At 44.2% G+C, this 15,126-nt stretch overlaps 1 protein-coding gene across 2 annotated transcripts in view; it reads left to right on the top strand.

Moving 5' to 3' along the window:
• ror1 (receptor tyrosine kinase-like orphan receptor 1) overlaps positions 1-14,664 on the top strand; it is a 138,841-nt gene extending 124,177 nt beyond the window's left edge. For both annotated transcript variants that reach the window (XM_030432171.1, XM_030432170.1), the window contains 8 exons: positions 696-817; positions 2,862-3,179; positions 3,761-4,006; positions 4,219-4,433; positions 8,008-8,187; positions 9,696-9,923; positions 10,081-10,445; positions 10,624-14,664. In XM_030432171.1, coding sequence (XP_030288031.1) covers positions 696-817; positions 2,862-3,179; positions 3,761-4,006; positions 4,219-4,433; positions 8,008-8,187; positions 9,696-9,923; positions 10,081-10,445; positions 10,624-11,314 — 2,365 coding nt within the window. In that variant the 3' untranslated portion in view covers positions 11,315-14,664. The remainder of the gene's footprint in view (positions 1-695; positions 818-2,861; positions 3,180-3,760; positions 4,007-4,218; positions 4,434-8,007; positions 8,188-9,695; positions 9,924-10,080; positions 10,446-10,623) is intronic.
• The last annotated feature ends 462 nt before the right edge of the window (positions 14,665-15,126 follow it).

Below are 15,126 nucleotides of genomic sequence, written 5' to 3'. Positions count from 1 at the left end.
CACACACAATTGGGTGTATATTTGGAGTGAGAGAGGTGAGAGAACAAGAGAGTGGGAGGAAGATGAATGGATTAAAGAAGGACAAGAGTGGAGAAGGACAAAAAGTTAAGAGTCATCAAAGGAAGTAAAAGTTGTGAAAACCTCATCAACTCTCTCTCTCTCTCTCTCTCTCTCTCTCTCTCTCTCTCTCTCTCTCTCTCTCTCTCTCTCTCTCTCTCTGCGCATGTGTTTCAGATCATGGCTCATGATGACATCTCTCTGCCATAAACAGGAATAAAGTCAAACAGTCAAACATTAATTCCTAATGCGGTTTACATCTGTGCTGTGAACTCTAGTGTGTGTGTGTGTGTGTGTGTGTGTGTGTGTGTGTGTGTTTCAGATCTCTGCCTTTAACTTGACTGTGACTTATCTTTAGCCAAGCAAACGGAGACCTCTTGGTTAAAGACTAGCAACAAGCCACAGCCTTTCCCTTCCACTGAAGAGCGACTCCTTGCTTTTGTGTCATTTTCAAACGTAGACTGACCTCTAGTGGAAGTTCAGTGTACTGCACCATGTTCAGGCATCTGTTACTACATCTGCAGACATCACTGTCTCTTCCAGTTGTACAAATGTTCCCCACTAGCTTTCTCTGTGAATATCATTGAGGTATTGAATGCAAGCTCACGCCCTCTCCTCTGTTCTCCTGTCCGTCTCAGGAGGGAGCCTAACGGGTTCTGCCAGCCGTACAGAGGTATAGCCTGCGCCCGCTTCATCGGCAACCGCAGCATCTACGTCCACTCGTTGCAGATGCAGGGCGAGATCGAAACCCAGATCACAGGTGAGAAACAGGCAATGTGTAAAAGTGGGTCTCAGCCCTTTGTCAGTGCAAAAACAAACACACAACACACCTATTATATTATATTATATTATATTATATTGTATTATATTGTGTCATATTGCATTGTTAGGTTGCAAAGTTGTAATAGGATCTCACATTCCCTTAACTGACTAACTTTCTGCACAACTTGCTCAAATTTTGAACAATTAAGAACAACTAATGATCGTATATTTAAGGACCTACCGGGTTCCACTAAAGGTAGCCCCGCTCTGAATACATTCTGTTTTAATGTCTCACTCAAATGCAAACAGAGCGGTTGGTGATGAAAGGCCTAATTCAGCCATATTAACTTTGATTTGTACATTCAGTTGCTATTATGCATCTATTGGCAACACTAATAAATAACCATAAATAATGAATGGTACATTTATATTTAAGTAAACTTGGTTAATTCACTATTAAGAAATGATAAAATGCTTTATATAAAATGTATTTGGCAATTGTAAAGGTTTATAAAGCATTTCTTCATTTGTTAACAGTGAAATGACTATCAAAGATCCCTTCTAGGCATGTATTAAGACATATACTGTGCCAAAAGTCTGCTTGGAGCAATGATGTCTCTGACAGCCAAGATTTTTTTGTTTGTTTGTTTTTTTTATTGTTTTTTATTTTAGGTTTTTTTTTATGATTACCAAAAAAAAAAGAAAAAAGTAAACTCTTTCCACCTCATTAAAAATTCAAGTCCATGGTTGCACAGTGGTGGCTTCAAGTTTCTACATCACACCTCTGTAAGATCGGGACCAGGATTGGCTTTCAAACTAGTTGTGATGTCACAAATCATGCTTGTAATCAGGCGCACGGAAAATTGACACTTTGAGCAGTAATTGTAAAAACAGCCTTCTAGTGTGAAGCACATAAAACAAGCTCAAACATTTAACTGCAGGAACAAGAAGACAAAGGTTTTGACTGGAGGGTGACTTTAACTAAAGTTTTAATCACATATTCATTTACCATTTGCTGTGGTGGTTACTAATAACTGCACCCATGTTTTTATTTCCTGTGTGACGACGACCAGCCGACAGCCCGTTTCCTTCCAGTGAGTTCAGTAGTTCATCCATCACTTAGCGGTTCTGTCTGTTCCAGCAACACCCTGCACACACATGTCTCCAGCGACGGGGGCTGGATGGAAGCGCGTTTGTAAAGCTGACTTCTCTGCATACACTGCATCAATGAAAACCATCTGCGAACGAGGACTGTTTAGAAGCTAAACCTGAGCTAATATGCAGTAGGAAGAAAACAGGACGTCGCTTAAGGAGTTCAGAGGAAGTTCAGCAGGGTCTGTAGCACAAAAGGCCGACGCGCCGTTACACATCTGCGTCTCCGCTCCTGTGTTTTTGTTTAGTGTGTTTGTGCGCGTATGTCTGCGGAGCTCACTCTAATGTGTGTTTTATTGATTGCATCCATGCAGCTGTCAGCTTCTCCGCCGAACGGTCCAGCTACGGAGAGGCCCTGAACTCTGATCTGAAACATCAAGGACGAGTGATAATTGTGATTTATAGTATGATGCCACAGGGTCGTAGCGAGCCCACAGGAGGACTGTAAATCGTACATTTCATTAACGGAGCATCCGCATTGTGTAGCTACTCACTATCTTAGCTTGAATAACCGCCAGCTTAGGTTATCCACGTTATTTCCGCTCCCCCACCGAGCCGCTTTACTGATAATAACTACCACAGCAAGGCACATGTTTGCAATAAACGTACAGTGTAACGGTGAATCATACGTTTACAGCTGCAGCTTTCATTGTCAGACCCCCGCTTTGATCCCTTCATGTGTTTAGGTGCTCAAATGTAATAGCAACGTGAGCTCAGGGTTTCATTGGAATTCCTCTTGAGTGAATTCATATATTCGATCATTAGTTTTTATTCTGTCTCTTACTTCTTTAACAGCAACAAAACCTTAATGTAGATGCTGAACGTGTAGATGAATTTGATGCCAGACTGCTTTGTGAGCTTCATAAATTGCTTTTCTAATTCTTTCCCAGCGGCCTTCACCATGATCGGGACGTCCAACCATTTGTCCGACCGGTGCTCCCAGTTCGCCATCCCTTCCCTCTGCCACTTTGCCTTCCCGACATGCGACCGCAGCACCGGGACCGACAAACCCCGGGACCTGTGTAAGGACGAGTGCGAGATCCTGGAGAACGACTTGTGCAAGACCGAATACATCATCGCCCGCTCCAACCCCATCATCCTGAAGAGGCTGAAGCTGCCGGACTGTGAGGACCTGCCCGCCTTCGACAGCCTCGAGGCCGCCAACTGTCTGAGGATCGGCATCCCCATGGCCGAGCCCATAAACAAGAGTAGGACTTCTTTTATTTCTACTGCCAATAGAGCTCATTGGTATTCTTATTATTATTATCTGAGGACAGGCATCTCTTTGGCCCCTGTTGTGACTGCCAAAAGGAGATTTCCGTTCATAGGATGATCTGATATTAACAACAACTTTATTGACTGAGTATGGTCAAATTTAGAGCCGTTGCAGCTCTTCTCAATTTTGCAGGTCATTAAAAAAAAGTTAAGCTTTCAGGATGCTTAATTATATATTCAGACATCAGAGATTCACATTGTCCTTCTTCGGCATCAATGTTAGATTATTATTTCCCTTTGAATGTGATATTCGATGTGATATAACACTGTTACCACGTAAGATATATGCAGTGATGGAGTTCATCACATCTTGGATGTGTTTTTCCAGTTTTTCTGCAGTCAGACTGAACGTAAAGATTACAGCACTTGATAAATGTTAGACAAACAGGTGTAGGCTCTCTGTTTCTTCACTTGTGATTTCGTTGATAAACCACGTCCTCTACCAGCCACCAAAAAGAAAGAGTGACAATACAAACAACCATCTAATGCACAGCCACACCTCCCTCTCCTCTAGATCACAAGTGCTACAACAACAGCGGGGCGGACTACAGAGGGACAGTCAGTATGACCAAGTCGGGCCGTCAGTGTCAGCCGTGGAACTCCCAGTATCCTCACAGCCACACCTACCTGGCCATCCGCTACCCGGAGCTGAACGGAGGACACTCGTACTGCCGCAACCCCGGGAACAAACATGAGGCCCCCTGGTGCTTCACGCTGGACGAGGGGGTCCGCATGGAGCTCTGTGACATACCCGTCTGTGGTAAGAGACTAGAGTTTTGTAATGCTGTCTTTGAAACAAATTTGTACATATTTGATTTTATGAAATATAAAGAAATTGTAAAAGCTGTTGGGTAAACGAATAATCAGCTCCTTGTTCTAGCTCCAATATGCCTCTTCATTATGTTACATCGCCCAGTCATACTCTGATCGATTTATCTATTATTATTCCTCTCTCTTCATCCGTCCCTTCAGACTACAAAGACAAGTCTGGCGGCAGCAACATGGAGATCTTGTACATCCTGGTCCCCAGTGTGGCGATCCCGTTGGCCATCGCCTTGCTCTTCTTCTTCATTTGCGTGTGCCGCAACAACCAGAAGTCCTCCCGGCCCCCGGCCCCCCGCCAGCCCAAACCGGTCCGAGGGCAGAACGTTGAGATGTCCATGCTCACGACTGCGTACAAGCCAAAGGTAGAGCGGCACGGCCACAGCACCACCACGCCTCTCTGTCCATGTTTACGCAGCACATGGAAGAAATCAGGCTAAAATGAAATCTACAGACCTCCACGTTCGATACTATACTTTATACTTTATTATTAGTTTACAACTACCGGCAGTGTTCCCACCAAACATGTCAGTATGAAAAATATGAAACCTCAGTCGTCCTACCATCATCTCTCTCATTCCCTGCTTATAAAACCCCAGCGGCACTGCTAAATACACACTTAAATACACTCGCACAGCATTTCGTCCTCACCCGTGGTGAATCCAACCCAGCGCTCCTTGGCTGTGTTTGCCTTCTCGAGTCAGAAGAGCGAGACAGAGGAAGTAGTCAAAACACTGGCACAGCCCTCCGTGTGTCAACGGGGATACGTCGCAGCATGCTGGGGTTACTGGCTAGCTCGAGTGTGTGTGGAAATGACCTGCCTCTGACGCAGCCTCAGATCTCTATCATCAGGGCCCAGCGGGTCCAGGAATGTTCGACTGCAGCTCCTTCTCCCTCTCTGTTTATTTCCCTCCCGCTGTCTCTTTTGCCACATCTCCGCCTCGCACTCCTCCTCCCCCTCCTGCTCGCACTTAATCCGTCTCTCGCTTTGGTTGCCTTTCTTCGATCTATCCCTCCGTCCCTTCTACCTCTGGACCTCTCACATCCTTTACTCTGTTTCCTCCCTGACCTTCTTTTGTAATGTGGATCATCAAGCCCCTGCTCTGCCAGCCAACACAAAGCTCACGTCAGGATCCGTATCATATTTCCTTCAAGGCTGCGCTCTCAGTCATGTCATGTCTGTTTATCTTTTTGCACATCATTTTGGTGATGGTGGTGGAGGTGTTGGGTTATCCAGACATCGTGTCTGCCTTTTGCAAAAGAGAGCCGAACGCTCAAGGTAATGTGTATAATATTACTATCAACAGCTGCAGAGAGAACCGCACAATTTCACCAAAGCGCCAGAAGCCATTAATATCTGTGGTTATTTTCCTTTTTTTCGCAATGGAACTAATCTGTCACGGACCTAAAAAGGCGTTTGTCTTGCTGTGTTTTGATGACAGCATTGTCAAGGTAACGGGAGATCAAAGTTTTTCAGAGTGACGACCGTGCAGTTATGCAATTATACCGTGGATGTTAAATGGTCTTTGTGCACAACAAAGGCCTGAAATATGGTGTCGACACATCAGACCGCATAACCATCCGTTTTAAAGGTCGCATATGACGCTGATTTACAGGTTCATGCTTTTGTTTTGGATGTCTGCTAGAAAATGTTGACGTGCTTTAATGTTGACAGAATGCGTTTTCTTTTCCTAGTCGGCCCGTTGCTGCAGCACCTCTATTCATCCTCTGTCTGAACGCTCCGTTTCTGTGCCTTCATGCCGAAACAAACTAAACAAACAAACTCTCTCAAACTGACCTTAAAGGACAACACAGTTTCATACTGTTTTACTTGTTAGTTTCAAACAGCGTTCTGTGGACTTTATTTTCCTCGGAGAACGGCTTGTTTATTCAGTAATGGAAAAGATGAATATTTCGGAGTTTGTATTATTACCTCACTAATATTGTATATATTGAAAACTCAGTCTGCTCTGATTGGCTGGCTCTCGCAGACCTGAGCGTGCGCGGCCCACCATGTTTCTGCATCAGCTCTGCTGCATTTCTACAACCGTGGCTGAGGGGCGGTGACTGTATGGTTGTGAGATCACAACCAGGAACAAGACCCGACGGCTGGTTTAAAGGCACAGTTTGTGAATACAAGCTGTGTGCATTCTCTAGATTGAGCATGAATGCCTACACCTCCTTTAGAATAGAGACACTGAAATCTCTCTATGATATGGGACATTTTAAGATTTAAAAAAAAATTAAATTAAGCTTTTGCCATTAGTGTAGTTTTGTAATCTATGTATGAATGTGGTATAATTAGTGTAAACAAGGATTTACATTTTCTACCCTCAATACCCTCTTGATGAACGATAAAACCTCAAATTATACAGTCATTTATGTGCATTACTGCAGAGTCTCCTCTTATCTACAACTATGTCTTGGCTTAGGCTGCTACCCAGCAGGCTTTGCTGCAGGGTCACCCAGGGGGCACTGCCTGTGTCAATCCATTTAGACGCACATAAACACACACACACACAAACCTGCTGTGTGTGTGAGGAGGATCTGAGGGTTTGGGTGTGGGGGGGAAATGAAGGGGTGAAACAAACCCATAACTAAAAACATCTGTGTCTCTCATAACAGCAGCAGGCCCCCACACTTGCTTTATACACGGTCACACACACACACTTACACACCACCCCCCTCAGAGATCATACAGGCCTGTGAGTGTGTGTGTCTGTCTCTCTCTCTCCTGCTCACCGAGGATTTTCATTATTCATCTCAGAGTTCCTGGAACCTGAAAATCTCTGCCAACTTCGCCTCACCTTTTATCTTCAGATACAGCTACACACACATACACACACACACACACACGCAAAAATCCCTCCTTCCTCTCCCTCTGAGATCACCTGGGCAGCTCTAACATATGAGAGTTTAGCTGCAGATAAATATAAATGTATGAAATGGAACAAAGCACGACTATGCGCACACACCCACACAAAACTATAAATCTATCAATTATAATTCAGCTGGATTGTCTTTTGAGAATGTTTTTAAATCTTTTGTCTCATTGCTCTGATGGTAAACTCGACATATTATAAGTATCTTAACCTCATGGGATAGTTGACTTTTGCAAATTTTAACATTTAATCCACTTTTTAAAATGACTGAATTAAAACTAGTAATTGACTTTATTACTCTATCAATTAAATGTGGTCCCAGTCCAAAATGTCGATTATAGGAGACATAAATACCGGCTGTCTGGGTCTGAATGCATTTGCTGATCTTGTCAAGAAGTTGACGCTAAAGCAGAATGTCAAGTTGATCTTCAATTAAAAATTCATGCGAGTCAAGTCCAACTAAATTCTTAATAGTGTTTGACCTGGTTATCACCCACAGTTCAGCTCAGTCTTGTTGGATTTAGCTATACAAACAAGCATCCAGTCTGTATCCTCCTCAAGACTAAAAAAAGCATCGTCTCCCCTCACATAGAAAGCCACAGCTCTTTTCTATTATTTCTCCAGCTGATTCAAAAGTTTGACTGGAAGGTGAATTAATGTTTTAGTCTCTCTTAAAGCTGCTGACCGGTCATTTAAATTACATTTTAAAGCTACAAACGTGTTGCCAGATTTCACAGTTTTCCCACATCACTCTCCGAAGGCTTACAGGGAGTCATCAGGAGCTGATGTAATGGAGTCTGATTATGACAATTATCAACTCTCCGAGCTGCACTTCTATTATTTTTTTGCAACTCGAACACATATTCGATGTTATATTAGGCAGCTCGCCTGCTTCGAATTAGAAGCACCAACATAAACTCCATGTCAACATTTCTCTTTTCCATACAAGGATAATGGAGAGGAAATAATAATGGCCCGACAAAGAAAACAGTGATCTAATTTTACTGTCACACCCGTCTACCCACTGATCTCACTTTCTTCCCTCTTCTCTCCGCAGAGCAAGGCCAAAGAGCTTCCCCTGTCGGCTGTGCGCTTCATGGAGGAGCTCGGGGAGTGCCCTTTAGGGAAGATCTACAAGGGTCACCTGTATCTGCCGGGCATGGACCAGGCGCAGCTTGTGGCCATAAAGACCCTGAAGGATATCTCCAGCGTCCAGCACTGGAGCGACTTCCAGCAGGTACAGAGCAGATCTCTGCTTCCAAAGCTCTCAGTTAACTGCTCCCAATTGTCCACAACTTAAAAGAACTACTCCCCCCAAAAAAAAGGGTATAAACATATAATATTGGTGAGGTTCAAAAGTCAACCAAGTGAAACCTGCGAGAATTAGTCACTGTCAGAGACGTGCTTCTGACTGGCAATAGTGTACGGATTGCTAAAATTAAATGTGCTACAAAAATAATCGCCTGTTCTAAACTACAAGGGGCGACCTTCCCAGTGGAAAGATCTCTCTTCCCACAGGACTCGAAGCGTGACTTGTTATATTTGCACAGAAGGTAAACGTGGTGGGCGACGGCAGACTGTATATGGCTAAAACTCACTGGGCAGCAGATAAATTCACTTGAAATAGTTCCCAAAACAAACTGTAACCGCTGGCAGATTGTCCGGATATATTTAGATGTCAAGGATTGAAGCAGATGAGTCGTGAAAACATAATCCTCCCTTTCCATGCACGGAGGGTGAGGGCCGGCCTTCAGAGTGACGCGGCAAAACGTCTGCGTATGGAGTTTTTTCACTTTAAGGGTTCAGGCTCCACTGAGAACGTAAAGATATGCGCAGGGCATCAACAGTATCAAATGTGTTTTAGTTAAGCAGGTAGAAATGAAAGGGAGACGGGGAGCGTAGTGCTTCAGGATAACAAGTCACAGCACCAAACATGTAAGCTGTGCAGTGTTTCCTTGAAACAAAAGGGAAGGGAGGATTCATTTCAGTAGTGTTGTTATGGCATTTAGCTAAATACACTTCCAAGAATTGTAATGTGACTTTGAAGGTTTTACTCTGATTGTAGCCTGTAATACTATGAAAATAACAATCTGTATAACCACTGTTATATCAGGTTATTCACCACATTAGCATTTTGAATCCGAATATTGCACTGACATGACCATTTTATCGTCAGGTTACCATATGATTACCAAACTATACTTATTCACTAATACTGAATAGTTTAGTGGCTATTCTTTAAATGTGTTTCCCCATAATTATCTTTTGTTTTGGGCCCATTAATACCTTTACTGTTGCTCATATATACCCGAGCTATAATCATCAGCTTCGGTTAACACCAAGTGATTATTACATGTATTAATTATTAGCTCATTATTATCCAGCACGACCTTGTTAGGACAGAGCTGTTATGTAAAGTGCTACCAAAGATTATTTGTTTTTGCACTTTCAGTTCCCTTATCTCGAAGTCAGTGGCCTTTTTGAATAAGTTTTAGATTAGATGGCTGAAATTAGGCCTGCAGTTAACACAAGCTTAGGAGATTTACACATTTGAGACATATAATACGTCAGTAAATAGACCTTGTGAAATTTAAAGCACTCGTGTGTCTTTAAAAAGGTCATCAGAGTCATCAAACCAAACAAGGAGACTCATCTACTCACTCGTCCGTCTTTGCAGTCTTGGAGACTGATCAGTTTACAGCCATCTTTCCGTTTGCTCTAAGTTCTCTTTTGTTTCCGTCACAGGAGGTCGCAGTGCTCACAGAGCTGCAGCACCCAAACGTGGTGTGCCTGCTGGGTGTGGTGACGCAGGAGCAGCCCGTCTGCATGCTGTTTGAGTTTCTGCCCCAAGGCGACCTCCACGAGTTCCTCATCATGCGTTCGCCACACTCTGACGTCGGCTGCAGCAGCGATGAGGACGGCACTGTGAAATCCAGCCTGGATCATGGAGACTTCCTGCATATGGCCATACAGGTGGAGTTTTTAACCCCCGTACTTGTTTTTACACATGAAAGTAGAAACCATGAGATGATGGGTTGTTGCCTTAGCAAGCTGGTTGAGCTCAAAATCACAGGTTCACTGCTACCTACTCCTTAAAATGACCCTTTTCTTTGTGTCTTATCAAACCCAGGTGACTGCTGGGATGGAGTACTTGGCCAGCCACTTTTACGTCCACAAAGACCTCGCTGCTCGGAACATTCTTGTCGGCGAGCAGCTCCACGTCAAGATCTCCGACCTGGGTCTCTCCAGAGAGATCTACTCGTCAGACTACTACTGCCTCCAGCCCAAAACCCTGCTGCCAATCCGCTGGATGCCCCCCGAGGCCATCTCTTATGGCAAGTTCACCACAGACTCGGACATCTGGTCGTTCGGAGTCGTGCTGTGGGAGATCTTCAGCTACGGCCTGCAGCCCTACTATGGCTTCTCCAACCAGGAAGTGATGGAGATGGTGAGAAAGAGGCAGCTGCTGCCCTGCCCCGAGGACTGTCCACCAAGGTACGTTGTGGTGAATGTTGCTAATAAGCATAAGCTGTGAAGTGAGCTATTGGTTTTTCAAAAATCACATGGATGTTTACTTTTATTTAAAAATTTTAGGAATGAAAATTGGTTAAAATCAGCTTCTAAAGACCTGCTTTGTGCTCTCTGGTGACTGACTTCCTCTGTTGCCTCTCAGGTTTTATGGTTTGATGACCGAATGCTGGCAGGAGGGACCAGCACGTCGACCGCGCTTCAAGGACATCCACGCCCGCCTGCGAGCTTGGGAGGGGATGTCCTCCCACGCCAGCTCCAGCACGCCCTCTGGTGGCGGAGGCAACGCCACCACCCAGACCACCTCGCTCAGCGCCAGCCCTGTGAGTAACCTCAGCAACCCGCGCTACGCCGCTGCTGCTGCAGCTGCAGGGTACCTCTACCCAGCCCAGGCTATGCCCGCCCCAGGCCAGATGGCTCCCATCACAGCCTGGACACCCATGGCTGTGTCCCAAACCCACCAGCGCTTTATCCCCGTCAACGGATACCCCATCCCGCCAGGATACGCAGCTTTTCCAGCCCACTTCACTGCCCCTGTTCCTCCCACCAGGGTCATCCAGCACCACCTGCCCCCTCCTAAAAGCCGCTCACCCAGCAGCGCCAGCGGCTCCACCAGCACGGGTCACGTCAGCGGAGTGCCCTCCACCACGGGCTCCAACCATGACGCCAACACACCACTGCTCTCCCACTGCATCATGCCGGGGAGCGGGCAGGGTCAGGTGTATGGACAAAAGGGGATGGGACCGATGGACCACGCATCGCAAACATCAGCGCTGCTCGCTAACGATTCTGACGTACTGATGTATAACGACACGGTCATCACCGCAGACCTGTAAACAGATCGAGGGACGCTCACACTTTTTTGTGCTCGGGACCCAAAATTGAGAATTTTAGCCTCTCGTCCAGGGACCCGGCTTAACGTTTCTACTCCGGGCCACCCGGAGACCCAACAGAAACCGGCCTTTACGCACATTTGGGTGTGCAAGAAACACTGCCGCAGCTACACACGTATACACACAGCTCAGTCTGACGTTTTAATGCCTTATTGTTTAAAGTGTACTTACTACCATGGTTTGAAAATGTCGTGTTATTATTTTAACCTCTGTGTAAATACGGTACATAAGTCCTGAATGAATGAATGAAATACAAAGATATATATTCAAAAGAACGTTTTATCAAGGAAAAAAAATGTAAAGGTGAAAAAGTAGCAAGTCCATCCTAAGAAATGGTTTAAAAAAAAAAAAAGTCCTATGTTGACACCCAGTCAAAGGACTGTTTGATGCAGGATGTGAAGGAAACACTGACATTCATACCGGGACCTTGGTGCCTTACAGCAGTGTTGTGACTTGCTTGTTTCTGGACGATTTTAAAACACAAAAAAATGTGCTTGTACAGTGAAAGAAACTGCATTTAGCGAAGCGATAACCAAGTGGACAAGAATGGGAACAGAGTACTGAACAGAAGTTTAAGAAGCCTTTACTGAGAAGACCGGCACTGACCTGCTCAAACACACCAGTATACGAGGCATGCAGGTGACGTGCACCGCCTTTTGGATTTACGTGACAGCTCCCCTTCAAAGCAGCTGGAACTCAAACTAAAACAGATCGGCCACAGGTGTTGGCAGGTTGGCTACAAATACTCGTCCAGGCGCTGAGATCTGGCATCATCACTTTCACACAAAACCCCTTTTTTTCGAAAATGACACCTGAATGTTTCTCGTGCAACCTCAATGTGACTGTCTGACACTTTTTGCAACTTGGACTCTACTCTTTTTGCCTTATACAAATGTCAGCATACAGATTTCCTGGCTGAGGAGGCCGGGAGTACTCCTGATTGGACGATAAACCTCCCGGCAGATATGGCATCCAACTTCTCCTAAACTGGACTGCTCGCATGGCAAACACTTCCCTCACCACCACGCGCGGGCTGGTGTCAGCAAGCTCAAATTTGACTCTCACAAAAGAACGTTTTTTATTGTAAATTGGCTGCGGTGTTTAAATTTTAATGGGAGAGTTTCTCAATATTTTGTATTTGAAGGAACTAAAAGGTTTTTATTCACGGATATCGTCATGTCTTCATATCTTTGCCCCTTTCCTTTTTTTTTTTTTTTTCCTCGATATCTGTATTGTACAAAAAACACCGTTGAAGACACGGAGGAGAGAAAGTCCTCAAAGCAGGGAGAGTTGAAGCACATAAGGCTCGCAGTGGATAATGTTCCCATGTTACCATGTTACCAAGATGAGCCCCAGTGGGTCCCCGCCGTGTACACAGAAACCCTTATGAAAAGTATGTTTGATGTGCTTAAATTGATGCCCACTCTGTGCTAAAACAGAAGAATGTATGACCTAATTGAGGATCGGCTTCACGAGAGATTTGTGTGTGTTGCTTTTATTTGGTTCTGTGTCAGTCAATGGAAGGTATCCTGACACGTACATGTAGGTGATCCTAACGAGGATGAGTGCAGGTTTAAAAAAGAAACTTTCCACGTGAGGCTCGTTTCTAGTTGAACAAGCCGATGGTTTACCAATGCATTTGCTCACATGAGAAAGTTGTGTGTTTGGTGAACTATCGGTCCTGTGATCACAGAAACGACGCCTCGGCAGTCCTTTCTAATTTGATAGTGGTTGATCCGAAGCATAATGAAGCGTCAGAGAACCGGCTGCAGTAACAGAGCAGTGTGTGACCTTATCAGTTGTACCTGTGTGGTAGACAATCATTGGTTTTGAAGGGTCGTAAAAGTTTCCCAGAGTGAACGCATTTTAATATGATGGAACAAGATGGCACTTAGATTGGGGTGAATAAACCCAACATAAACGTCTCTTTCCAGAAATCATGACCCAGGTACTCAAGATAGTCTGAAATCAGAATTTAAGCAGTGTAATGTCTGAACTATTTTCTGTCAATAGTATCGTCGCCCAGAAGACAAGGGGCTGTAAAGTTTGCTGGCTCAGTAGTGATGCAGGCTTCGCTCTGTTCTAAGCCACCAGGAACAGCACCAGGCTTTTGAAGCCATAGCAGCCAGACCGTGTTATTACCATGTCACCTGATGCACACTGGTCCAAAAAGATCATTCCCATAAGCTTACGTCAGCTGTAAAATGATAGACACATTTTCTTGAGTGTCAGAACCTCTGAAAAATGGACCTAAAGTTAGCCACTAGAAACTAGTTAGCCAGTAGAATATGAAATTTATACCCAGGTCAAGGTGAAACAATTGGCGGGTGGTTCGCTAGAAGTAAAATTGTTCCTCCAAGAAACCGTTCATAACAAGGATGTGGATTATCTTCAGTAACCAGGTCATGATTTCTGTAAAAAGACTTCAGATATGTTTTGTGGTGCTTTTTGCACCTCAATCCGAGTACCATCTAGTTCGATTTTATTTAACGCCGGAATCTCAACGGCTGATATCTCCTAAATTCTGCAGCTCACATCAAAAAAAAATCTAGACAGACTAATACTGCTACAGGTAAAAGGAAAAATACCTTACTTTGATTTTGGGGTGAACTGTCCCTTTAAGCCCTTGGCTTCTACAAGAAAACAGCTGCAAGGAAAGCAGCTGCTCCAGTTCACCGCAGATAAATTAAAATAAATCAGATTTACATGACACTGAACTTTTTATTTTACCCCCAAATCACTTCATTCAAACCGAATATGGTGAACAGAAGCTGATTGTTCTCAAAATGAAGGGAGAAGATGTACTTTCCATCTAGTCCAAGGTTATTCGAATCATTTCAAGTACAAGTTTTCCCGTTGCGTTTTTATTTCATTGCTGCCTTTCTGTCTGTACTTCACCTTTTTGTTCCTCTGAAGCAGATCGAGCTACCTTGGCATGTGAGTTTGTACACGTGACCTCCAGCATGTAAAGGACGTATGTGTACTAATATAGCAGTGCAAAAACCACTTGTACACAAGACTGTGAATCTTAATCAAGTCTAGGTATTTTTTTTGTATTTGGCAAAAAGAAAAAGAAGAAAAAAAAATCATTGTTGTGCCTTTTTTGTTTTATTCGAGATACAACTAAATACAAGTCAGTTTATATTCAGTAACAGTGTACCCGTACAGAAGGTTTACATGCTTATCCTTTTGACCAAGAGAGGCCTTGTCTTTGTACTTTGTCTGAATATTTTTTTTTTTGCACAGATGTTTTGTATTGCAAAATCATTTATTAAATGATGTTGTTTGGTTAACCGCGCAGTCGGTATGATCATTAATATGTAGACGTGCAGAAAATGTGGGGTGTTGCTCGTCTGTTTTTGTTCATTATAATGAGGAGAGTTCCCACGTTGGACTGGTAACCAGAAGCGCAATGGCAGTGTGGGTCCACTAGGTATCGCCAAGCCACCATTTCTGTGAATTGTCTTGATTTTGCGTGCTTGACTGATAATAACTGTAGTAACCACTGTTGACCAGGTGATGGCGCCCTTGAACAGTTTGATCAGTACAAGCTCCATAACAGCTGGAACCTATATTAGTCCAGCTAGAATTTGGAAAAAGACGGGAAAATGACTCTAGTATAGTGTTCCTCTGTGCTGACTGTGTGTGTGTGTGTGTGTGTGTGTGTGTGTGTGTGTTTTGTGTGTGTTTTCTCTCATTTCCTCCTCAGACTCTCATTTTGCACATTGAATAAGCCAAAACAGCTCAAGCCATGA

Source organism: Sparus aurata, chromosome 11 (genome assembly GCF_900880675.1).
Source record: "Sparus aurata chromosome 11, fSpaAur1.1, whole genome shotgun sequence".
In the NCBI taxonomy this organism is placed as follows: Eukaryota; Metazoa; Chordata; class Actinopteri; order Spariformes; family Sparidae; genus Sparus; species Sparus aurata.
The sequence above is the reverse complement of the archived record's forward strand: the minus strand, read 5'-3'. Positions and strand labels throughout refer to the sequence as shown.